The sequence below is a fragment of the Dermacentor albipictus genome, chromosome 8, assembly GCF_038994185.2.
Source record: "Dermacentor albipictus isolate Rhodes 1998 colony chromosome 8, USDA_Dalb.pri_finalv2, whole genome shotgun sequence".
Classification (NCBI taxonomy): domain Eukaryota; kingdom Metazoa; phylum Arthropoda; class Arachnida; order Ixodida; family Ixodidae; genus Dermacentor; species Dermacentor albipictus.
The window spans coordinates 119,926,834-119,953,066 of record NC_091828.1 but is presented as its reverse complement, the minus strand read 5'-3'; the positions used below and the strand labels follow the sequence as shown (position 1 = coordinate 119,953,066).

General features: G+C 46.1%; 2 protein-coding genes across 4 annotated transcripts in view; one reads left to right on the top strand and one right to left on the bottom strand.

Annotated features, from left to right (window-relative positions):
• Positions 1–1,408, top strand: part of LOC139049102 (retinoid-inducible serine carboxypeptidase-like) — a 39,404-nt gene extending 37,996 nt beyond the window's left edge. Inside the window, exons 12-13 of the mRNA XM_070524318.1 lie at positions 255–409; positions 1,205–1,408. Coding sequence (XP_070380419.1) covers positions 255–409; positions 1,205–1,270 — 221 coding nt within the window. The 3' untranslated portion in view covers positions 1,271–1,408. The remainder of the gene's footprint in view (positions 1–254; positions 410–1,204) is intronic.
• Positions 1,409–5,343: 3,935 nt separating this feature from the next.
• LOC139049103 (BUB3-interacting and GLEBS motif-containing protein ZNF207-like) lies at positions 5,344–26,216 on the bottom strand. Of its 3 annotated transcripts, none has more exons than XM_070524319.1 (10): positions 26,062–26,216; positions 23,196–23,322; positions 17,408–17,614; positions 15,705–15,975; positions 13,454–13,478; positions 12,498–12,639; positions 12,037–12,142; positions 11,463–11,593; positions 9,515–9,653; positions 5,344–6,421 (listed from the first exon to the last, which is right to left on the bottom strand). In XM_070524319.1, the coding sequence occupies exons 1-10, from the start codon at positions 26,100–26,102 to the stop codon at positions 6,300–6,302; spliced, it is 1,311 nt and encodes a 436-aa protein (XP_070380420.1). In that variant the 5' UTR covers positions 26,103–26,216; the 3' UTR covers positions 5,344–6,299. The 3 variants fall into 3 exon arrangements, with proteins under 3 accessions (XP_070380420.1, XP_070380422.1, XP_070380421.1); XM_070524321.1 differs by having other exon boundaries at positions 12,498–12,615; XM_070524320.1 differs by having other exon boundaries at positions 17,423–17,614.
• Between the last annotated feature and the right edge of the window lie 17 nt (positions 26,217–26,233).

Genomic DNA, 26,233 nt, shown 5'->3' with positions numbered 1-26,233 from the left:
GGCAACGGTAGATTTCAAGTCAATGAAAATTTACAGAAACTTGCTAGGTTCAGTATTTGGTTCTTTTTGAACACATAATTCATCAGTAATCAATTTACTCGTAAAGAACACGTCTGCTACAAGGTCTGTTTTGTAGCAGACGTTGTTGAGGTCCACGATTTTAGGACGACTGTGGGGACTTTTAGCTATGGCTTTGAATGTCTTGCAACGACTGCGCACAACTTACCACGCGTCGATTGCACACGCGTATGCAGGAACGCTGCAGTGGATGGAGCAGCTCAAGTGGCCAGGCATGAAGGACTTCCAGGCAGCGGCCAAGGCGCCTATGGTAGTTGAAGGCGAGACTGCAGGCTACTACAAGTCTTTTAAGAACCTCACCCTCTACTGGGTTCTCAAGGCAGGACATATGGTATGCAAGCCTCTATATTTTCACCTTTTCCTTTCTGGCCACTTTTTCGCAAGTCCACTTTTGGAGTACTGCGAACTGCTAGGTCTTACAAATGAGCAGCAGGTTAATGACCGGTCCCTTCATGGAATGGTCTAGATAGAGTTACAAGACTACGGTCTGGAAAATATCAATGTTTTGTTAACAAGTTGAGTTGACTTGGCTGCTGAAAAAAAGTTAGTGAAAACAGCCAAGTGGCTGATGGAACAAAAATTTAATGAAAAAATAAACCTATAGGTTTTTCGCGTAAAACTGACTTGAATGGCTTGCGATAGAGTTCAGCTCAGTCTTGCACATAATACCACTGCACACATGTCGGGGTGTGCTTTCGCACAGTTCTACAGCAAAGGAGGACAAGGACACTCCCGACACACTTCTGTCCCTTGTTGGCAGTGCAGGTGTTAGAATTCACTTCAAGCTATGAACCAATTAGTTAATACTATCCTAACTTATACCTGCCAACGGCAGCTAACTATACTGACACCAAATCCTTGGTGGATCGCTTTTGGGGATACTGATTTCCATTTCAAATGATGCAGCACCTAGCAAGGTGCGTTGCAGAAGCAACGGTCATTCTGTTTATATGCAGTCCACAAACCCCAGAATATACACATGAAAATGACACACGTCTTCATTTAACCAATTAATGTGTGCTTTAGAACACTACCAAACGTTATTGAGGAGACGAAGCCTGTTCATGTTATGTGTCACATCTGAAAAATGCGTGGAACACCCGCTCACTCGCCTAACTTCCCACAGGTTCCGGCCGACGCACCGCTGGCGGCACTGTCAATGGCCCGCCACATCACCATGGGGAAGTGGTGACATAACGAAAGCAAGGCACTGCAAGCACAGGCGGCATTGCAAGCACAGTCGCACCGCTGTCCCTCCATAGTCATCACCCTCTACGAAGGAAGACCATCACACGAGAAGGAAAACTGAAGCCATTTTTTATTATTGCCATTTCTGTGCATCGTCCAACCCGCGGGCACCCACAGCTCGCCCAGCACACACAACATGCAAACACAGTCGGTGGGGCACACGGTTGCAGTGGCTCGTGCCTTTGTGCCACTCGGCAACACAAATGATCGCATAAAGACAAGTCTTGAGGTGACGACGCCGCAGATACTCCGGCCCCCGTCTTGTGGATGCATCACTTCAATAATGGTGGCAATGTGTTTCGACGCCACTGAAGGAAGGCTGTTGTTGCATAGGCATACACAGAAACATGCGCACTGCAACAGATCTTGGCAGTGACAAAGACAAGGAAACAGGAGGCTTTTGTTACGCCAAAGGTGCTGCTAGAAATAGGTGTGCTAATAAGAAATAGTGCTAGAAATAAAGAACGCAAAAGGAGAGAGGCGGGCTGGTGACAGATGACCATGTTGAAGCGCGCAAGATATTGAACCTAGCGAAAAATCAACATCGCCAACAGAATTAGATTAAAGCTTTCAGCTAACGCTGTTGGCACTTGTACAGTGGGGACACACTGGCCCACAAATTTTGAAATACCAGAACTGCAGAAGAAAGTGCTCAAGTATTACAATAGACCGATCTCACGATTCCCACACAGTACATGGATTTGCAGGCACCACAACGCCACGCTCACTCCATGAAAAAAAAGTTTGCAGCCTTTTGGGGCTTGTACCGCAACAATCGTCATCTATATTGCGCCTTTCCTTTCTTTAGACACAGTGCGCCCAGTAATTCCACATAACGAATGGCATATGTGTTATCAGTGTGACGTAGCATACTTGACAGGAAAGTACCGAGTGCATTTTTCAAGGAAGAAAATGCGAGCAAGATGATGATAATTGTTGTGGGACAAGGTAAGCCCCGAATGATGCGAACTTTTTTAAGTAGTAGTCCCTGATGTTTAATTTTTTTTTTCTGCTAGGCTTTCCTTGGAGACAACCTTGAGTGCAGTACCAGGGCTCCCCACTCTGGCTATTCTGCCAGGGGATTATTTTGATTGTTTTGGTGTGTGACAATTTTAGGGTTGTGTAAGACAAAAAAAAAAAAGTGAATGGGGAAGATACCATTAAATCGATTTTTCCCTCCGTCTAAGCAATCATTAACCTCAATAAAAAATTGACAGCAGTGGCGTACGGAACCTGCTGTGAGATTGGTCTATTGGTGCCTTCATTCGGCAACAAGCAAGCTCTGGATAAAGAACTACATCTACAGGGCTCAAACAAAAGCCTCTTGTTGGCATACACTCAGGAATGACCACACACCGTCTTTCTTATTAACAACGTTTCGTTTTTTTTACCAGAGTGCCCACAAAGACAGCGATCATCAGCCAAGACCCGCCACATAATTTCAAGCCTCTATTTTTGAACAAGTGCACCCTGTGATTTTTTTTTTTATTTTACAAAAAAAAAAGTCCGAACATAGAACATCATAGAACATGTTGTCCCTCAAGCAAACAATCTTTCCTCGCGATGTTCTCTAAGCAAAGGCACTCCTCTTAAGCCTGGCACACTGGCATATTTTGACGGTATTGCTGCTCCCATCGTGTTCACAAATAAGGCTGATCTGCAAGCTACCAGGTTTCACTAGGTGAACCAGGTGTGCATCTTTTACTAGGGGAACCTTCGCACCTAAAACAGGTCATGTTACACCCGCAACACCACAGATCCCAAGCTCTACTATGTGTGGCATATTCCCTTGGCTGAGGCAGCCAGTTGGCCTCAATAACGCTCCTCAGCCATTCCCACGACCAGGAATAGCTTGAGAAACCCTCCACTGGGAAAGCGCCCAATTATAAAATTATAAAACAAGTGCCATGGAATGTTGTCAAAATGCAATGACCAGTCCAGGGGCGGTGTCCGAAAAGGTGTGTTTAGTGAAAGTGGCATATGATCGCAGGCTGGTGCTTATGAAAAGGGGGCTTGAAAAAGGTGCTCGGTGAAAACAAGGTCGAGACTGCAGGCCATGTACAATACCATTATTGCTATCTACAGGGTCATAAAGGTGACTTTTTACCCGAGACTTAACATGGCACAAACTGCGCACACCGGTATCGCTTCATTGTATTTGTGTAACATTCAAAATTCAGTCCGTATTCAATCATGGAACAGTTTAAGTCCGCCAAGGTTCAATAGGTTTTACAGGACCAAACCTTGAAGTATCTTGAAGTATCTTCAATGAAGTGTGCCTTTGCTAGGAGACATTGCATCGGCCCAACCTCAAAGCATTTTCACTAAAGTGTGCTTTGGCAATCTCGGCAACAGAAAGTGTGTCCCCCCCTTTCTAAATGCCCAGGCAGAAAAAAATTCTGTGGCGAGTCAAGCAAGGCACCCCCCTCAGTTAACTACAAACTTAACTCAAATGCAAAAGAAGACAAAACAATGAAAAGAGGGGGGGGCCGCCTTTCGCCGAACCCCACAGCCCACGAGAGGGGAGGGGTTGGGGACCCCCTCCCCCGTCCTCCAACCAGGAGGGGGGAGGGTCCAACAGCGGCAATGCTCCCGGACTGAGGAGAGCCACTGTGAAAGGTGGCACGGCCCCATTTGTCATAGAGAGAGACAAACACTTGCCTCCTCCTGGGGCGGCGGGCTCACCAACTCAACAGCGTGGGAGGAGGAAGAGGTCGGCGGTCCCCCACAGTAGGCCTCTCTCTCCCAGCCTACACGGAGGAGGGGGAAGGGAGCCAACGGAGGAGAGACAGACAAGAGAGACCGCGCGTCGGTGACTCGGCTACGGCGCACCCCCCCCCCCCCCAACCGCACACTCTCGACACCCTCAAACCGTGCAGGACAGTTGCAGACACCTCAAGGCTTGCCTCTCCTCCAGCCCTTTCGCAACGCCTCGTACACCCTTCCACCCGCTCCGAGCCGTGCAGCGAAAGCTTGGGGTTTTGTCCTCTAATGGTCAAGTGAATGCCGGCCATTGTATGCTAGTACTTTCGCTAACTGCCACAGAGTCGGCGATGAGCAATCAAAGGTGGGCAATGGAGTAGCCCTTCCAATTCTCCATTCTGATTGGCTGATGGAACCCCTAGCCTTCCATGCACGGCACAGAGCCATACTAAGACATCCCTTGTCTGCCCACTATTGACCGCATTAAAGATTCGTAGCGAAACTACGGTAGGCTGTAAGTGGGAGTAGAGTTAACTGGTAACGTAAGCTCCCCAAATGCATCAGAACGGCAAGTTGGGCCAGTTGGTTGCGCTGTTACAACCCTTAGCATGTAAGCTCCCCAAAGCTGTAGCCAATTAATACAGGCAAACTTCGCGCGCAACCATTCTTGCACGCTGTCCCCAAAGTCTGCCCATTCATTTTAGGTTCACTGCACCTTTCTCGCTGCCGCTGCGGTATTAACAGTAACATGCCAAAATGAGTATTTTCACGGATGGAACGTGACACGACCACTGGAGTAGAATTGCGAGGGACTGCAGGGTGCCACTGAACCTCATCACGCACATTCTGTGGGCTGAATCGACAATTTCTGTCATTACATAAATCTGCCTTTATAATATTGGTACAACATGCATGGTACAACGCAGCTAGTGTTCATGGAGCAGACACCTAGTTGAAGCAGCAACAATAGCATGCTGAACAAGACCGGTAAACTATCGGACTAATGGTAACTCGTAGTCTTTCCTTCTTAGACGAAACATTCAAAACGAACAAGGTTTTATAATGTTGCATCACTGGAGCTACTACAAAGGACCTTGGCAACAGTTTTGCAACCTTCTCAAAGAAAACTGTCACAGCAACAAGGAAAGCTTTTTCAACAGCTACCTCTACTACTGGACTAGTTCACCCTGCTTTGAGATATTTTTCCAAACTGAGAGTTTGCGTAACGCTGTTCAGATGGGCAGCCTTGAAGCGGTCTGCAATGTGCCAAACGTAAGCGTACATACTTACGCATTAGAAGCAGCACCAGGGGAGTCAAAACGGAGTCATTTATTACTACGCACCATCTTCAACATGGGGTTCAAATGCACTCGTCCCATATGACAGCAGAAAAACTGAACAAAATAAACAGCAACAAGCAAGGAGATTACAGAACCAAATGAAAACTTTGGTTTCCTTCTTTCGCTCACTTTCTGACGTTCACACACTGGGGGGAGAAGGACACGGGGAGACGGAAGCTCAAACAAAAAGAAAGAAAGGAATGTACACACAGTACGCACATAATGACATAGAAAAGATGACTTCCCTGCACAAACCTTGGGCACGAGTCTTCTTCTAGATGATGATCACAACTTCGGCAGTCACAGCGTCCAACGTAGAACACGCACACTTCACAGAATGGATATATATATATATATATTTGTTTTTCGCCTACCTTGCGCGACAGAGAGAACCCTACCTTGTCGGCACAAGCTCGTTTGCAGGAGCGCCACGGTCTCTCTCGATCACAACCACACCCAGTGTGTGTGTGTGTGTGCTTCCCTCCGTTTTTCCCTTCAAGTACATCGCAAGCGCAAATGGTGTTCAACTGACAATGAAACACTTGCCTGCTTCGAGACTTACTGTGTCGTGTGTGCCCGCAGACAGTTGGCGACGGCCAGAAAAAAACAAAAACAAAGGTATGTGACAGCGAGCACAGTTCAAACGGGAGAAGAGAAAGAGAGAGAGAGAGAGAAGGCGTGTGTCAGTGAAAGGAGCTTCGTGAAGTTGGTCGGAGGTGAGGAGACATCGCCGTTGCAATCGCTGCAACAAACCTTGTTGAGCGGACCCCTGCCTCTCCGTCCCTCTCTTTGAACACGCCCCCTCTGCCATAAGGGTGCTGCAGGGGAGTCGAGGGGGGGAAGAGCCGGGAAGACAGCATCATCGACCACTTATCTGCTCCGGTGGAGTCAAGAGCAAGAGATGATGATGACGAGTGTGACGAAAGGGGCCTAGAATGGCCGGGGCATCATGGGAGGTGTCACACCGGGCTGCGGAGGGAACGGCATGGGTGGAGCCCCTGCATGGCGGTATGGCACTGGGGGCACCCCGGGCGGGATGCCAGGAGCCATGCCTGCATGACAAGAGAACAGAAACACTTTTCAATAACACAAGTTTTCCTAAAACGTACGTGTTTTGGAATAACGGAAACAGATATACCACATTTACTGAAATCTAATGCGCACTTTTGTTCCAATTCATCATCATCATCAGCAGCAGCCTAGTTACGCCCACTGGAGGGCAAAGGCCTCTCCCATACTTCTCCAACTACCCCGGTCATGTGCTAATTGTGGCCATGTTGTCCCTGCAAACGTCTTAATGTCATCCGCCCACCTAACTTTCTGCCGCCCCCTGCCACGCTTCCCTTCCCTTGGAATCCAGTCCGTAACCCTTAATGACCATCGGTTATCTTCCCTCCTCATTACATGTCCGGCCCATGCCCATTTCTTTTTCTTGATTTCAACTAAGATGTCATTTACCCGCGTTTGTTGCCTCACCCGTTCTGCTCTTTTCTTATCCCTTAACATTACACCGATCATTCTTCTTTCCATAGCTCGTTGCGTCGTCCTCAATTTCAGCAGAACCCTTTTCGTAAGCCTCCAGGTTTCTGCCCCGTACGTGAGTACTGGTAAGACACAGCTGTTCTACACTTTTCTCTTGAGAGATAATGGCAACCTGCTGTTTATGATCTGAGAATGCCTGCCAAATGCACCCCAGCCTATTGTTATTCTTCTGACTATTTCCGTCTCATGATCCGGATTTGCCGTCACTACCTGCCCTAAGTAGATGTATTCCCTTACCACTTCCAGTGCCTCGCTACCTATCGTAAACTGCTGTTCTCTTCCGAGACTGTTAAACGTTACTTTAGTTTTCTGCAGATTAATTTTCAGACCCATCCTTCTGCTTTGCCTCTCCAGGTCAGTGAGCATGCATTGCAGTTGGTGCCCTGAGTTACTAAGCAAGGCAATATCATCAGCGAATCGCAAGTTGCTAAGGTATTCTCCATCAACTTTTATCCCCCATTCTTCCTACTCCAGGTCTCTGAATATCTCCTGTAAACATGATGTGAATAGCATTGGAGAGATTGTATTTCCCTGCCTGACGCCTTTCTTTATTGGGATTTTGTTGCTTTCTTTGTGGAGGACTACGGTGGCTGTGGAGCCGCTATAGATATCTTCCAGTATTTTTACACATGGCTCATTTACACCCTGATTCCGTAATGCCTTTATGACTGCTGAGGTTTCGACTGAATCAAACGCTTTCTCGTAATCAATGAAAGCTATATATAAGGTTATATTCTGCACATTTTTCTATCACCTGATTGATAGTGTGAATATGGTCTATTGTTGAGTAGCCTTTACGGAATCCTGCCTGGTCCTTTGGTTGACAGAAGTCTAAGGTGTTCCTGATTCTATTTGAGATTACCTTAGTAAATTCCAATTAATCCAATTAATTAATCCAGAAATATGGGAGCGTTCCAATTAATCAAGTCCAAAAAATGTGGGAGCGTTAGAAGCAAGTACGACCCTAAATCTGTGTCACCATATGGCCATCGGCATTTCAAAATGGCCGCCTCATACGCGCTTCCAACCTAGCTGCCGCAGCTTTCTGCATGCGCTGTGGTACGTGTGCTTAGGCAATGCTTCCTTTGGCTTAGGTTTGGCTTAGACCGTCCGTCTTCCTGTTTTCTGCGTTTGCTCTATCAGCATGGAAGTGCCAAGTGCAAAGACATGCACAGTTCATCATGATGCTGCAATTAAAAGGAAAGCAACAATGTGTGCGGAGATGGACGGAAATCGGGCCGTATCACGAGCGTGTGGAGTTCCTGAAACTTGCGTGCGGGACTGGCGCAAACAGGAGAGGCGTTCTACACCGGCAGCTGCCATGTATGGCGTGACCGTGCGGCCTCCATCTTGAAAGTGATCTGCGGCGGAGACAAGAGTCTACGCATCTAGGCGCACAGCGCTGTGTTCTCGTCTCTTAGTTCACGTCGGAGCGAAAGGCCGCACAAAGCGCACTCCAGCGTTTAAAGAGTGTCTGTGGTCGTTGAGTAAGACGTGTTCATGCTTGTGTGAGCATGACGCCATGCTTGCTAATTTAGTTAGTAAGCGAATGTTTAAAGCTTCATACGGCCAACAAAACTTTTATCCTTACTTTTCTATAGCTGCCTACAAATTTGCTATCGTAATTATTGCTTTGCTTATTGCGTGAAACTGCGACTTTCTTCTATTTATCGCAACTTTAGCGCATTGGGAGTAAACCTTAGTTTTTTTTCCAAATGAGAGCTGTATTTCTGTATAAAAGAATGAGGTGTGCGGTACTGTAAAGGTCTTTCTTTAGGTCACGAAAAACAGGTGCGGGTTACAATCGAGGGTGCTTTGGAATCGACTAAGTGCGGTAGATAACACATATTTCTCCCACTTATCCATGAAGTCTCGTAAACATAGGGTTCAGTCTGAAAACAAGGCACAGAGGAATGCAAAGGCAGGACTTGCCAGTTTTCCGTATGAGTGGCTCGAATCCGCCAATCAAATTCTGCTTTTACTGAAAGGCAAAAGAAGAATGCCGCCTGCACTGCGTCAAAACACGAGTGAGAACGCAATGGTCACTACTACAACAATGAGGGCAAAGAAGACAGGTGTATCCAGCTACGTGACAAGGACAGCACATCACCAGCCCGAAGCAGGTTCATTCGCACCACCCTTTTCAAGAAAGCCTGTCTGTGTTCCCACGGGGAGTTCGGCGCTAATCCTGCTCACCAAAAAATAAAATAAAATAAAATAAAATAAAAAAAACCCACTAAGCTGATGCCAACCAAGCATCAACCTGCTTGTCACAATATCAGTTGTGTTAATTCAAGAGTTTGAAGGGTTCAAACAGACATTAGATGTAAAATGTATGCTTATTGTCTCAAGTTGAGTTCCGATTACCCAAGGTTCTTTGACAGGCACAAAAAGATAGGGGGCACAAGCCTTTTATCTGTCCAGCCCTCCTGGCAGAATGTGGCAACCACACCTGCAACCTTCTCAGCAGCAAAACCCCGTAGCCACTGGGCCACTGCAGAAGCAAGAACCAACTGGTCCCACTGCAAGCTTTATTGATCTGCTGATGTCACACAAACTAGTGAGCTCAAGGACACACATTATTAGCAGCAGGGCTCTCTTACCAGGGGGCATGGGCACCGGTGGTCGGAGGGCTCCATTGACTGTTGGAGGAGGGGCACCCGAAGGAGGCGCGGCAGGCTTGGAAGCAGCTTGGTTCGCCTCGGCTGATTGATACTGGGGAAGCCTCATCCGCCGTTCCTCCTGCACCCAACAAGCAGAGCCGACATTGAGAAAAGCGCAACTCTAAATTGTGGGGTTTTAGGTGCCAAAACTATTTTCTCATTATGAGGCACGCTGTAGTGGGGAACTCCGGAAACTTAGACCACCTGGGGTTTATTAACATGCACCTAAATCTAAGTACACGGGTGCTTTTGCATTTTGCCCCCATCGGAATGCGGCCACCGTGGCCGGGATTTGATCCCGCGACCTCGTGCTTAGCAGCCCAACACCATAGCCACTGAGCAACCACGGCGGGTCAAAAGCGCAACTCTGAGCCACAGTATCCTGTACTTCCACAACACCCTCGCTCTAGACATTCTAAAATGCATGGTTTCCAATGGCACACAGGAATAGTGCAAGCTTCCCAGAACACAAACACATTCACACACTTTGCTTTAGCATGCAACTTCATGAGCAGAACTGACAAATACCAAAAGAAAATTGCTGTCAGATTTCCTTTTAATTTTTTTTTTCCCACAGGTTAGTTAGATGGTCCCCATTGAACTTGTCTTCGTGTGCAAAAAAAGCGAGGCCAGAGGCAAAGAAAAGATGGACAGAGCTGTGTGCAGACTTCCAACACTGTTCTCCTCCAAAAGGTCAGTTACCAAATATATAGGCAATCACATCAACTCTGCCCCACCAGGAGACTTCAAAAGTAGTTACAGAAAAGACTTGGCACTAATTCTCCAGAAGGACTGCAAGATTAGTCAAATCTGCACCAAGACGCTTTAAAGAAATGACAAAGGGAGTCGACTTGAAACCACAAGGACTCCAAAGGGAGTTGAAAAAGAAGTTGACTTTATATTGTATGATGTACAAGAAGGTACAAAATCTTCCCGAAGGTACTTCAAAAGTAGTCTACATCACCAAAGGTTTCCAAAAGAAGCCTTTTTGAAAGCTCAAATTTGGAAAGGTTGAAACTTTCTGCTCCATCTTGTACGTTTTTTCTACCTTGCTTCTCTCCTGGTGTTATCAGACGTTTCCTTGTCCTCACTTTAACCACATCCCGTAACGCGATAATCAACGCCCGGGAAAGTGGCGCCCTCTACAGTGAAATCTAGATGTAAAGAATATCAGGGGAGTGCGGCAAACTGTTCGTTACTCTGAAAGGTCATTATAGTGAAAGTCCCAAAATTAACCATTTCACTCATCAGCTTATCAGTTGTCACAATATGAGCTATCCACAAAAATGTCACTGTTCGGGTTTGGCCCATGCTATTACTATTTTGCACAGATTTCGTTGCCATGCACCCTCTTTTGGGCAAGCACAAAAGAGACACCGACGCCGAGAAAAAAATGCTGACAATGACGAAGCTTCATGTCACTTATAAAGCGTAATGTTTCTATTTTGTTTGTCACATTCCTTGCTGTGGACACCGCAACTGTCTCACTCAAAGTGGACACCTGAACTATTCCAAACTGCAAGCACTTGTAATCGACACCGTCCAGAATGCTTGACTGTGGCATTCCCACGAGCACAGATCGAGGTTACATTTCTCCGCACGTGTAGCTGGTACGGCTGCAGAAAGAAGTGCGAAAGAAACAAAAAGCAAGAAACTTTACGGCGCCGCGGGAGAGTTCTACGATTCAGGCATAAAGATGATGGTACACCGCATGCAAAAATGCATTAAGCTCTACAGCAATTATGTCGAAAAATAGGGGAAGTCCAAGCTTTCCAAAAAATGTGTTATTCAATGCCAATAACCATGTTTTTCATTGCGAAAAATTATTGGGAACCTTATTTTATGGACAAACCTCGTATGTTTCAACGAACAAAGGCAGACAACCCACCAGGGAGATGTCTTCTTCCGGATGGATGATCTTGCTGGAAGCACCAGCAGGGACGACAAGAGCCGGCTTCTTAATGTCAGGTGGCGCTGAGACCACCGCCTTGCTAGTCGGAGGCGTGCTGGACGCAGGCTCTGCAGCAACACAGCTTCACATGTGATGCCCATCACACATGCAATCACTATAAAGTTACCTTTATTAAGGGCACCTGCTACACCAAATCACACTGCCGCCATAGTTCAATTAGCACAGCACTGCACGCGTAATGTGGAAGATGCGGACTTGGTGCTCACTCGTGGCACAATGTCTTGTCTGTACACTTTCATTTCCCTTCATTACTTCTACATTTCAATTAAAGAACAGTTAATTTCCCCTGTGTTTCCCACTCCCTCAACCAAAACCGCTGCATGAAGCTGGCCAAAATATAGCCTTCGAGATATGCATCTGTTATCCAGAGGACACCGTCACTGGCGCGTGGATTTGGACACCACCTATTCTCCTCACTACCAACTTTAAATCGTTTGAAGGATGCACACCCTAATCTTGGTGCATAGATCAAGCAGTTTGCTCCTCTCACCTGACGTGGATGTCGGTGTGGATGATGCAGTGGTGCTGCTGGGCGAGGATGTACTGTAAGCAGGGAAGGTAGGCTTCGTGGGCGTGGTGGTCGCCGTGGCAACCGCCTGGCAACAAGAGAGAACGGACCCGGTGAGGCTGTGCACTTTTTCTCTTACCATAACATAAACATGTGCACGCGGGGAAAGAAGAAGAAAGAAAGGGCGGAGGTCAGGCACATCCTAAATTTTTCGAACACGGAAGGTTGTTTGTGCGAGAAGTAAATATGAAAAAAAAGTAATGGTGATCATGACCAAGAAAACACACCCGTATTAAAAAAAATGGCATCTGACAGGAACCAAAGAGATTGGAGGTAGACAGCACATCACACGAATGTGTGCTGAGCTCTTTGCAGAATTCTGCGAAACTACTTTTGCTTCCTACAGGAGCGTTTCAATGCCCCTAGTTCAATCTCTCACTCACCTGTGCCGCTGGGAAGAGCGGCTTGGGCGGCGCTTGAGTGGCAGGCGGCTGGGCGGGCGGTGCCGGCTGTGGTGGCATGAGTCCGCCCATCATGGGCATGGGAGCGCCCGGCATGCCCCTGGAGGAGCCAACGGCGTGGAGCCTGACATTGGTGTCGTTGGGTTGAACAGCACAGTCATGCACACAGCTGTTCACAGCACCCAAGTAGTACGATGCAGACAGAACTACGCTCGCCATGCAAAAACCACTTCGTTCTAGATGCCAAGTTCTAGATTCTAGAGGTGGCTTGCAACACCACGGGAAGCCAGCAATGAAGCCAGGAAAAGCAAGGGAAAATAAATTTCTTAAAATTGCTAAATACTGTAGGCAAAACGAAATGGGACGAAAGGACAACTTGGCACAGGTGGTAGCCGAATCTACATCTTCCGCATAACATGCATTACCAATTAAGCTACTGCAATGCCCACCCCCCTTCACTTACTCGGGTACGTGCATACGTGTACTAGACCTTGCCCTGAGAGTCGCTGGTCGACGATACAACCCAGACTAGTCGTGCATTGACAAATGGAGAGTGTTCTTGAAAAGGTGCGAGCGTGGTTGTACGAAGTTATTTCCTCGAGTTAGACACATGGATTTCTTTCTTTTCTTTCCAGATTGTAATGAGGGGTGTGGGTTATACACAGGCAATAAACAGGTGGTGGAACCACCGCTATCTCTGCTCCACAACAGGCTGGCCAAACGATCTGTAGGCAGCAGTGCTGGGGCCTGTACAAGACTTGCACAGATTCCATGAGCAAGCAAGGATGGAGGCATGCGCTCATCTACAGTAACTGCTTGCACAGTCAGCACAAGAAGCCAGAGCAACGGTGCATGCCTCTCACGTGATTACGCGAACGAATCGTAAGGGTACGACAAAAGAAAATGCATGCAATAAAGGTACCAAAATGACGACTTACCCATGTGCCATGAACGGTGGCATTCCTAGAATAGAAAAAGAAAGAAAAGTTGTAGCTTCATTTACTGTCTGAATAATAAGTCATCGACTTTTCAAACATAATCCGCTTCTGCATTACAGTCAACAACATTTTTTGTATGCCCAATACTGCAGACATGCCTGATAAATCGGACATCTTCGCTGCAGTACGATGTACCGCCATAGAGCCAATGTGCAAGGACATCTGAAATTTTAGACTATAAAACCCTTCACTGTCCAACTTCTCACAATTTTTTTCGTGACTGCGGGTCCTCGACAGGATTGTTTGAAGCTACTACTGCTGTCATTTTGATTATCTCACACACTGATTCGCCAGCAGCCGTAGTAGTTTTGCTCTGCTGTTAAGCCTAGCTCCTTTAATGGTTGCTGTCAAGCTTCCTGCTGTTTGGTGCCGTATTTATCATTTAAAGGATTTGTCAATGTGGAAAATGGCACGGACACCGCTTTCGTCATCCTCGCTGATGGCATCAAAGTGCGCAAAGCACGGCAAGGGTCTAAAGCGTTGCATAATGCCGGTTTCCGAAAAAGTCACCTTCACCGCAATAAGGCAGTGTTGCACAGTCAAGCATATGCAATGCATTGTGGTGAAGGATACCAAGATTACAAAGGCTGCTTTATAAGATTACATTACACAGATTACCAAGATTACTGCCACATGACACAAAATGTGTTCCTTAATTACACACATGCACCCACTGTCTCCTGTCACAGTACGAGCACTGAGAAGCCTAATAATTGTACTGGTAGCCCTTTAAAGCTATTTCAGACAAGACTGGCGATATAAGCCCTTGAGGGCAAAGGCCCGCAATGCTTCGGACCACCCGATTTTACAGACGTTCTCACTGTCCCTATGGGGTCCAAAAGATTGGACGTTGACTGCATCATAAGAATTTAAAGATATGGTGCAGCTCCATAGCTTCTTTAGATTATACATAATGGATACCAGCTGCTCCATCTCCACAGCTTTCGAAGCCTTAGATATTGCTGTCAGCAAGAATGATGGAACACAGCAACCTGCTTCAGATGGGTTTGGAAAATTCCCCCCGCACTTGCTTTGTCATGGCTCATTAGCACCTAGCTGCCTCATGAGCATGCAATCAAATAAGTTTGCTATTCAACACAGCAGACGAAAAAGACTCTAAAAAGTGCCGTCTCCTCTTTCAGCCTAAACTAAGCTTTCTCGTACCCCTTGGTTTACAAACATGCTGCAGTTTACTCAGGGCAAACTGAATCTCGGGAGCACAAGCTTGGTGAGCATCTCTGTCACCTTTAGACATACACCTACGCACGCGAGCACCTCCTCGGAGGTCTACTTCACAGAAGCACCCCCACCCCAACTGTCATCCCTATGACAACTATCCCAACACACCAAACATCTCAGGCAATGCCATCCCCCGTTAACCTCGTTAACCAAATTCATCCCTTTCCCCGTGCGGCTGACTGCCGTAACCATACTTAAAAACAAAGGTTAGTTGGAGACTTCATTGGCCTAACACTGAAGCATGCATCCGTCAATGTTCAGCACCGAGCATAAAGGTAAGCAAACTTGTTTTTGATAAAGTTTCCTCTCTCGGGAGTGCAGAACCGCTCACCCATGGGTGCCATGGGGTGCACCGAGCATATAGGTAAGCGAACTTGTGTTTGATAAGGTTTCCTCTCTCGGGAGTGCAGAACCGCTCACCCATGGGTGCCATGGGGTGCACCGAGCATATAGGTAAGCAAACTTGTTTTTGATAAAGTTTCCTCTCTCGGGAGTGCAGAACCGCTCACCCATGGGTGCCATGGGGTGCACCGAGCATATAGGTAAGCGAACTTGTTTGATAAGGTTTCCTCTCTCGGGAGTGCAGAACCGCTCACCCATGGGTGCCATGGGGTGCACCGAGCATATAGGTAAGCAAACTTGTTTTTGATAAAGTTTCCTCTCTCGGGAGTGCAGAACCGCTCACCCATGGGAGCCATGGGGTGCACCGAGCATATAGGTAAGCGAACTTGTGTTTGATAAGGTTTCCTCTCTCGGGAGTGCAGAACCGCTCACCCATGGGTGCCATGGGGTGCACCGAGCATATAGGTAAGCAAACTTGTTTTTGATAAAGTTTCCTCTCTCGGGAGTGCAGAACCGCTCACCCATGGGTGCCATGGGGTGCACCGAGCATATAGGTAAGCGAACTTGTGTTTGATAAGGTTTCCTCTCTCGGGAGTGCAGAATCGCTCACCCATCGGTGCCATGGGGTGGTGCGCCATTGGGTGCGGTGCACCAGCCATCGGATGGGGCATGCCAGGAGGCATGCCCGGTGGTGCTCCGAAGGGGGGCATGCCGGGCATGCCACCCATGACAGCTGGGTGCATGGGTCCAAGGTGACCGGGCATGACCCCCGGCATGCCCATGGGTGCTGCCACCGTGCCCGCCAGGGCTGGGTTCAGCTGGGCTGCCGCGAGGGCTGCCGCCTGCTGCGCCTGCATCACGGACTGCTGGGAACTCGAGGCCTGCAAAGAAAACACACAAATGGGGTCAGGTATAGTGGAGCAGAAACCAGCAGCAACTCTCTCAAAACCCCACTCCCTCACTAAGGAGGCAAACACCACAAACAAAACATGAACAAAACTTCACTAGAATGTGCTGTGCTTATCACTGCTTTGTATTCCCTCAGATTTCACACGATTGCACTTTATAGTCAATATTGTTTAACCCTTTACTCATAGATTCTAACAAAGACTGGAGGGAGCTCTAGCGATGCAATTGTTCAGCCACCATGGGAATGATGGATTTGCCTGATTTGTATGATTTTGCATTCATTCGAATGAATGCGAAATAAGGATTGATTTGATTTGAACGTCGTGCTTCGAACTTCAGTCATTCTTGTGTCTTCGTTTATTAAGCCTTATTTAGGCCTAAATTGGACTAACTATCAATTTATACGTTTTTGTAACGCACAAGGAAATAAGACTCTGCAAGCATGCATAATTGCTGCTGATTGCAGCGGTTCTACTTGTCCATGTGTACATGGCGTAATGGTTTCAATATCGGGCTTTTGTGCTAGAGGTCCCGAGTTCTAATCCTGCCGTCGTACAATTTCATCAACGTTTATTTAATAATGTCTAATGCTGTACTTTCTTCAAAAATTATCACTTTGCAAAGTTGCGAAGCCACTTAAAGCCATAAGGATGAAGCTTAGGCAAATCCACTCATCATTTCCGTGCTGGCTCGACAGCCATGCTTGCAGCTCTCGTAGAGTCTAGCGCCACTGTTCCCTCTAGTAAATGCATTAAACGTTATGCCTTTACCTCCCTAATTATTCTTGGGGAAAAAAAAAAACATTCTGAAATTGTTGTTTTATATTTAGTGGCATACGGAAACAGCACATTAAATAACCACAAGAGATGCATTCATACAATAGTTTTTTTACTGGAGAACACATGTACATACATTAAGTATCGGAGAAAGTTGGCTTCTCCGTACGACGGAGACACCATTTTCCTTGTCGGTAATGTTAAAAATGTTTCTAGCAATTTTTAATTGTACTGTAGCGCCCTCAGTGCGTAAGAGAGAGAAATAAGGCGCATGGACATGCTCAGACTGTGATTGCTAAGAGAAATTGGGACTTTTTGCTGTGGGCGACCCCAGCTTGTCCACAGTGGAGGGCGTGCAAAATGTGTGCGCATGCCGCACTCACATACAGGAGGCTAGGGGTTAAAAGGAGATGTCCAGGAGGGACATCTACTTTTACAGCACGCTGTAGGATGTGCCGCATCATAGCAATAGCCACGACAAAAATTCCTCTGGAGTGTCCCTATATTTGCTAGCGCAACAACAACAACAACAACAACAATAATAATAATAATAATAAACTAAGCAGCAGTAATTGCTAAATCTTCATTTAATGTTGCCAAAGAAAAAGAAAGAAAGGGGGTCACGTACGGTAGGCCAACTCACCTGGGGTGGAGGCTGCTTGGCGGGCCTGTCATCATCCTGCTCGTCACCCGATCCTCCCCCTCGGTCCTGCTTCTGGCGCTCATGCTCCCTCAGGTCTTCCTCGGGGATCCCCTCCATGCCGTAGATCTCAATGTCCACGCTGTTCTTGTTGGGCAAAGCATTGGGAACCTTGTCGATGGTCTCCTTGTGCACCTGTCGACAGCGCAGAGAAAGAAGCTCCCCTGTTCACAGTCGTCGCTCCGGCAATGGTCAATGGAAGCCGTCACCAAGCTATCGTGCTTAGTTTCGTACTTAGCAGGTAGCATAAGGTCGCTTCGAATCGCTCACACCACCCTGAACCAGTTCACGGCGGTGCGGGAGAAATTAAGGGCCCAACTGCAGCAGTGCAGGCACAACATGGCACTTGACATGTTGTGCCTGCACAACATGTCGAGTGCACCACATCTGCACCTGACGAGGTGCAGATGTGGTGCAGGCGATACATCTCGTGCCCATAAATCGCACCGTTCGTGTCATTTTGACAGGTCTCGAATCACAGGCGTGGGTGGCTTTCGAGGCGTAAACACACCCTATGTCGCACAGACACAGCCGGACGCACGTAAGCGGGATTTCACCAGTGCTTGCATCTGCACACTGCATCATCTGCTGTGTCATGGCTGCACCATGATGCATGCCACTGTCAGTAGGGAGGGTGTAGAAAAACCGTGAACCAGCCCTGCACCTTCTGGAACAAACGGCATAATGCAGAGCATACCATTCCTTCATCGGTGAAACCAATGGCAGGGTGAAGCACCTTGTGAACTGGTTCAGGCGAATCGAAGAGACCTATTGCAGAGGCTACACAAGTAGTGCGCTCGTAGAAATGAGCTACTTCAAGTGTTCTGCAGTAAAATGGCTTTTGAACTGCAACGTTCTTCTCATACATTAAAACCATAGCACATGGAGCTCATGTTATCACACTGCTTGTAGTACATTTTGATCTAGTTTGCAATATGTGATGCACTATGTTTTTCGGCCGCGAATGCCAGCAGTATGCTGTACAAGTTGTGCAACAAGAGCAACCATACAGACAGGTCACTCTGCTCGTCTTTCTGTCGCCGATGACCTACTGCGATAAAATAAGGGACCACACAATATGCCTATTTTTATGCAGCATACGTGTGGAGCAGCCTCTGCACAAATTTTTGCTTGAAATGCAAGTAAATGCATCACAAAAAGCTTGCAAAAATTTGTTCTTGATGCCATGCAAAAAAGAAAATCATGCATTGTGGGAATTGGTTTCGGTGAAAGCTTTCAAGGTCTTCTTAGCGACCATTTGCAAGTAGAAAGCACATGATTAAGCTGGAAATATTTTCACTGGGGAACGTTTGTCTAACGTAAACTTGTGGCACCTCAACACGCGGAATACCCTACGCGACGATGAAGGAATGGTGCCATTACTGCTCGTCAAAAAGAATGCACAACACCCGGAACACTGAGAAAGAGCACGGCTCTTCAACATGACCGAATTTTAGGCGGCACCAGGGAGTGTTCAAAATCTCGACGGCGACATGCTGGTGGGATTTAAGTCATATCTGCAAACCACCAGGTACACGCGTCATCTGCTTACGTGCCATTTAAAAGCTTTTCGGGCTTTCTCTGTGAAACAAAAAGACAACACGAGAATGCATCAGCCAAACAAAGGCATCACTTCGCGATGCAAAAAATGGTGCTGCTAGTGTCAAGGTCCCAAGCATGGCAGCACGACCTGGACCTGCCTCTTGTGCTCTCAATACACATGCGTTTGCCTTATTGACCACTAAACGCCGAGGGCTTTGATTTTGCCAAAGGCGCTCCTTTGCACTTGTGGCAAACGTTTGGCTGGTACATGTCAGTATCGGCAGACATTCCACCACCTGTGAGGCCAGACTCAAGTCAAGACAGCAACCCTAAGTAGGAAGCTTTACCTCAGGAGTTCTTATCTAAACAAATGCGAATCACAAATTTGTATTGTTTGGCACTCACTGCATTGAATGTGACTAGGTTTCTTGTAATTTGAAAGGTTTCCTTCTTTAAGATTTCATTATCAGAAACTTTTTTCATTTTTGAAAGCCGGAAACTACAGAAACACTTAAACATCAACTTTACAACTCTGCAATAAAAAAACCAACACTGCTTGTGTAGGCTGCCTTTATTCAGACATCAAAAATGTACAAAAGTGATGTATTATGCACCACTCTGAAATATACCACTAATTTGTAAGTAGGACCTTTCACAAAACTCTTATGAACAATTTCAAGTAAGCTGCAAACTTTTACAACATACTGGTCTGCTTAGATGCTCTAGGAGATGCAGTTTACAGAGCTGCAATATCGATTATTGGTGCAGAGTTATCAGATCTGTAAATTTCATTGTCAATATTTTTTCATCTTCAAATCCTCTGTAGTTTTTGTGAACAATTTGAGGCTGTAAGTGAAAGTTCTGCTTCCTACTTGCAGTAAGACCAAGCTTTCTTATATACAAATCATTCCATTTGAACTGGTTCAGCAGTTGTCTAGGGTGAACATTTCCGCACTTTACGTGTATCTGAATAGCGAAATCAGAGTTTGGTTCTGATGTTAAAGCTTGAAGAAACATTCTCACTTCATAGCCCAGGATACATTACACACGACTGCAAAACCGGTGAAGAGCCAACATGACTTGGTGTCATCCTCCCTTATGTCCATTGCAAGATGAAGGCTTCTCCCAGTTATTTTCGGTTATCTGTCCTGCATCAGCCAGCTCCCATGACGCCTACTAATCTCCCAATCTCATTAGTACATTTAATTTAATTTGCAGCCCTCAGTTCTGTTTCCTGTCTTCTAGTTCTTCCATTCTGATACTGAAGTAGACTACCAATTAGCAGCTCTATCCGATAAACATGCTCTACGTGATAAGTGAACTGCTCAACTCTCATTATTCCACTTATCTCGATAAGAATTGCTACAACTAGTATTTACGGGCAAACAACGTAGTTTCAAAACATTGATATGCTTTAAATGCTCATTCAGTGATAGCACTCTATCACAAAGCATTGCATGGATTACATTATGCTGAATTGAGGCAGAGACAAGGCATTGTCCAGCATGCAGCAGGCATTCAGATTTTAGAAGCTGAGGCACGATTAGAGGGGGAAAAAAAAAAAAAAAGCTTAGGTCTTAGGGCTCAAACACACCGGGCACTCGCAGAGGTTGTGCGACCGCGTTTGGTCACGAAGCAACTGGCCGCGAACGATTGAAAAGCAACTTTTTCCGGGTCAGTCGTTCAGTGCTTGATTTTTCAGTCGCAAACCCTCTGAACCAATCAGTGGTGCAGGAGCAGAATGCACGTTTCTATATGCTGACGCTTATTTTACGTGCGGATGGCGGTGCGATTAGGCGTGAACGGCATCAATCACGAGACATTTCGATGTGATAGTGGGCAGGTTGCACCTGCTGGTGTGACGATTGGTCGCTTTAAGCTGCCAGTTGCGCACGATCGCACAACCTCTGTCAATCACCCATGTGAATGCGCGCTTAATCTAGCTGAAAGCCACACTCACTGAGAAGAATGGCAACGGTCCACATTTTCAATTCCCTGAAACAGGTTTTAGAAGCAGTTAGGAAGCCATTTGAAAAATTACCTATAAAATACATAACACAATGCATATGAAACAAGATGTATTAGCTATAGGATGTGTAATCCGCTCATGTGGATTACAGGAGGAAATTTGTCATAAGTTTCTCCTGCCATCCATGCATTACCCTATGTGTGTGTGTGTGTGTGTGTTTTAGCATCTTCACACCCATAAGTCCTGACAAGATATATTACTCCAAAAATGTAGAAGTGCAAGCCAGTTAGTCAAGGATAAAATAATGCCAAGGACAAAGCTGGATCAACAAGAAAGGATAGAGAACTCAACGAAAGACAGCTGCAGCTTGCATGGCTTTGGCATGTTTCACCTGTTGTTACATGTGTCTTACATGATGACCGAAAAAAAAAAAAAGAACCTAAATCAGAAGAAGACACTTGGTCTATGCCTGCCTGAGTGTTCAGCAAAGCAAGGGTCTCTCAATGTATTTTTAGTTGCAAGTAGTAAATGCTCATGTTGTGTCTGTTCTATGTTATTTTACCCTTGAGAAGAATGTTTCACTTATCCATTTTTTTAAAGTCATCAATAATAATACTTCGAATAGGAACCCGTGATGAATATGTAAATAAATACTAAATAAGGTTTAACATTTCAAACTGCCACTGTGGGCTATTGATACGAGGCATAGTGGAGGGTGTGAAATTAATCTTGAGCACCTGGGTCAGGCAAATACAGCCTCCCTTTAAATATACACTAAAGACAAATAGCTTGAGCAATACTGAAAGGTTAAACTTCCATATTAATACCTTATTTGCAGCGAGAACAAAGAGAAAATAAATAATATGGAAAATCACAGTGGTGCCACCTCTTGTGAATTACGATGCCTCTCTTTTAGATGTCGGCACTGGCCGATTCTCAGGTAGCGGTATGAAGTGAGGACACAAGGAGACGTCAACTCATTTGGTTTGGCACGGGCAGTTGGAATTGAGGAGCAGGAGTGGAACCTTAAGCAGCCGTTTCCTATGCAACAAATTCAGCTACTGGCACACAGAAAGCCACGATACACAGACTTCGAGATGAATAGTCTACCAATCTAGCTTGACTTGACGTTTTCATTTGGTGTCCCTCTTAAAAAACCACGAGCTGCCATGCAGGACTTGTGGAATTGCAGCCAAGTGCACTTCAGCCCGTTACATTTAAAAAACCTGTCAGACAACTCCAAGACATAACTGAAGTGGAGGCTTTTCAGTTCCCCTTTTCCAAAGACGGCTGTTTGGCCAAATAAACCGAGCCCATTTCGGATACGGTGTACCCTGGCACCAGAGCGCAATATGTCCTTGCAAGGATCCTAATGTGGTTTTTAACACATGCCAGTTTTGGTGGCAACACAATGACACAGCAGCCTCAAGTAGCGTAGCATTAAAGGGTGATGATTTGCCCTCAGTTATTCATTTAACATGCAAAAAAAAAAGATATATCAAAGCCAACAGATAATGAAGCCAAAGAAAGCATAAGGGATGTTATTTGTAGTTTTAATAACCGAAGTGTAGAAAATGAGAAACTAAAGATAACTGAAAGCGGATGAAAAAAAAAAAAAATCTTGCCGCCAGTGGGAACAGAGCACACAACCTTCGCAAGACGAAAAAAAAAAAGAAGAAAAGGCACTGTTACCGTAAGAGTAGGCATAATGAGCTAAAAAGGGACTAAAATGATGCAAGGGTATTGCCGCCACCTTGAACATCGCGCACCAGCTTACCATAATGTCATGGACGTTGACAAGGCCTACTAGGGTTTAGTTAATTATCTGTAAGATAGACTACATTTTGTCCTGAAGGAGACAAGGACTGAACTTGGCAAATTTACAGAACCAAGATGACCCAAATAAAAAATAAAATAAAAAAGAAAAGCATTTAAATTTGTGACGCGACACCGACATTGCTGCTGAGGTTTCGGTGCAAAATTTTCTAAATTGAAACTCCGACCTTTCTTTCCTCTTTTTATAATGAACCATTACAGAGAAATTAACGGAATGGAGCTTTCAAAGAATACTTTACCAAGCGAAACTGATTTCGTGTATTTTTCTTTACTGTCCATTTAACCAATAATTATCCCCATATACCAGCAGGTCTAGCAGTGTCGCAATAACTTTTCGATAATTTCTGCTTCTTCAAACGTCGTCCTCACCTGCATGCAGTGAATGGCCAGCCCGGGACCTGTGTAGAGCTTCTTGTGGCAAATGTGGCATTTGAAGTGCTTTGCCTTCTGGTGCTGTATCAGGATCTTCTCGTCGTCAAACTCCCGGTTGCAGTACCTAAAGTAGTCCAGTCAAGGAACAACAAAATCCTCAAGCCCTTCTCACAATTCATAGCTCAACTGATTTCTCATCTTCTGGAGTACTGTCAAGGCATATTGTAGACCTGCGATTTCGTCACGGCGGTGCTCCGAGGAGGCACATGACGCCACAATGCGCGCCTCCCCGTGGACATTTCTCTCTCTCGCTCGCTCCCTAGTCACTACTGCACACGCGCCACTAGTAGCACCAAGCCACAGGTGTTCCGCCGCCGCCATTTGGCATGATGTCACACCGCATTCCTCGTCGTTGCGCTCGCCTCTGCTCGCTTAGCCAGCTGCGTCGCATGCCTGATAACATGTAGGAGGATTGAAACGGAGAGCTCACGTGCGCCGCAACCACAGTTGAGGTGGCAGTATGGACGGCGACAATTCTGATAAGCAGGAGGAGGCCTGGAATCGACATCAGAACGAGATGAAGAGGAAACGAATCGCCCAGGGAACAGACTAACAGCGTGCCGAATGACTGGCTAAACACTGCAACATAGCTAGACAACCAGATTAACCTGGGCTTGCAATCATGATTAACCAAGGCTAACCATGCTATGCCTTAGCTTTCGCTACTTATATCCTGGCATAGCTGAGCTAAGCCACCGGCAATTTTTTGCACTCTCATTTTTTTTCAGCGTTAGATAAAGGTTCTAGAACCTCTGAACACTTGAAAAAAAAAATCACTTGCAAGCCTCGGAGCCACCCTGTACAATTTACTATAATGGCTTTTCCACAAACCAGTTTTGGTCTTGTTTCCCTGAAGGTGACGGTCTCGTGACGTCACAACATGGTAGTCACGTGGGAGCAGGACGTGAACATTTTGTCACTTGCTCTAGCTCACCCGTTTGCCACCTGTGCTGCTACATCGGGGCTCACAGCGAGTAGCAGCACAGGAGGCAATCAAGCAAGTCGGAGCAGGTACCGAAACATTGCATTATCCTACTACGTGACCATATACTGCATGTGACAACGCAACATAGACACCTCCTGGGAAACAAAACCAGAACTGGCTGGAAAGTCACTCATTAAAGCGAAGCTGTTGCTGTGTATCTCTTTCTTTCTACATCCTCGTTCTGTCGCGCTTATACACTCATGTATTCATTAAACTATCTAGGAAGTTGTAACGCTTCCCAGTATTTATTTTTGTTTTGTATGGTTTAGAGGTCCCTGACATTCATCAACGCACAAATGAAGAGTGAGAAATACAATGTCAGTACTCCTTTTCGGCGTTCTGTGCACAATTGTGCTCTCCAAGATTGCACACCAAATGCAAAAGCACTAATGAAAATATTGATATGCGAAAGATGCCGCATACATATTGAAATACTTCTGATTGGACCTGTGCTTACAGGTTCAAATAATGTGTGAAGTGTTTCGGTAAAAAGAGAGTTGGAAAGAGTCGACATTTGGGTGCTTGCTCTCATGTCAGTATGTCGTCAAGTGGTGGGCTCGCTCCTTTCACTGTTTTACATCGGGAATATATTACAAGTAGCTTAACAGGTCCTTTCTAAGTATGAAAATCATATAACAGTTCATGTTCTCATATCCGATATTCCTGTAGAATAGCTCTCGGGTGGAGTAAACTTTACAAAACACTCTGCGAAACATGTGGTTGATGTTCCTGAACAGAATTCTTGCACAGTGTCTACATTCTGTAAACGTGACAAAACTCAATCAAGAACTGAAAGTTTTAAATCCATACAACAGTTGTGCACTTTTTTTGTGATCCTGAAGACGCAAGAAACATGGTAAAGCTGAATTTTTACTGGACAGAATTCAGTGGCGCGTGAGGAGGTTTATGCCATCCATAGCTGTACTCGGGCTGCCTGGACGCCATAACACAAGGCTTGCAACTTGCAAAATGCGAACACTGGGTTTATTAAAACTTGCGCCATAAGCGAGTCGCAATTTTGATGACGACTGTGGATCCGTCGTTTTTTTTTTTTATCGGCATAAATAAACTTTCAGGTAAAAAAAAGGGGGGGAGGGGGGGGGGTGCTGATCCGCTCTGGTCACTTCTTTCGCTACAAAATTAAAACACAACATTACAAATAAATCGGCCACAGTAGATTCGAAGACTTGAAATCTGAGACCCCTGATAACATACGCAAACTGACAGGTGGCTACAAAAACGAAAGGTTCTACAAATCTACGCAAAGAGGGTGCGAGTGTATTTTTTTTTTGTAAACCAGTATTTCAGGTTCCCTGGGCGCGAGAGAGGCTTATAAAGAGCGAATAAGCTAAGAATTTGGTTTTTCTTCCAGCGTTCCACAGACTCTAAAACGCAAGCAGCATGTCCGATTCCGTAAAACGTGCAGCCCAACGCATGCGGAAAAACACAGACCCTTCGCAAAGGTCTAGAGCCCGCTAAACGGGATGTGATAAAACCATTATCGCACAGCCCCCAAGTGCGAGATTGCGCGAGTGACGCAAGATACTGTACGCCGCCTTCACATGCAAAACGATATCTAAATGAGTTCGTACAGCTCATCACTAGCCGCAGATGGCGAACACCTGGCGCCGCTTTTAAAGGACAATGCACTGCTAGCACACGAGCTAACAGTGGGACGTGCTTTCGGGGGTCCATTTAATTTTTGTCACGCTTAGCGGGAACGCAGGTGCTAGCGCACAAGAACCGCGCAGGCGCTGCGGGTGATCGGGAATCGACGTTCAAGGCACGAAATAGCGCTAGAAAACGTTCAAAGGATACCAACACCACGGCTTTGCTGGCTTCTTTTTCTTTCGACCCATGGTTTTCGAGAAAACACGTCTCTTTTGTGCGAACTCGCACCAAGCCTCAGGGAAAAGATGGCGACTGCCGCAAATCTTCCAACGAGCAAAAGAAGGGACGCAGTCACCGCAGTTTCGCAAGCAAGTTGTCC

What these genes read in the sequence shown, in the direction of transcription:
- LOC139049103 (XM_070524319.1), bottom strand. Translation starts at nt 26,102, where the DNA reads ATGGGTCGAAAGAAAAAGAAGCCAGCAAAGCCGTGGTGTTG. An exon ending in CGGAAGAAGACATCTCCCTG is followed by an intron (nt 9,654 to 11,462) that starts GTGGGTTGTCTG and finishes TGTTGGGTGCAG; the next exon opens with GAGGAACGGCGGATGAGGCT. An exon ending in ACCGGTGCCCATGCCCCCTG is followed by an intron (nt 6,422 to 9,514) that starts GTAAGAGAGCCC and finishes CTTGTCATGCAG; the next exon opens with GCATGGCTCCTGGCATCCCG.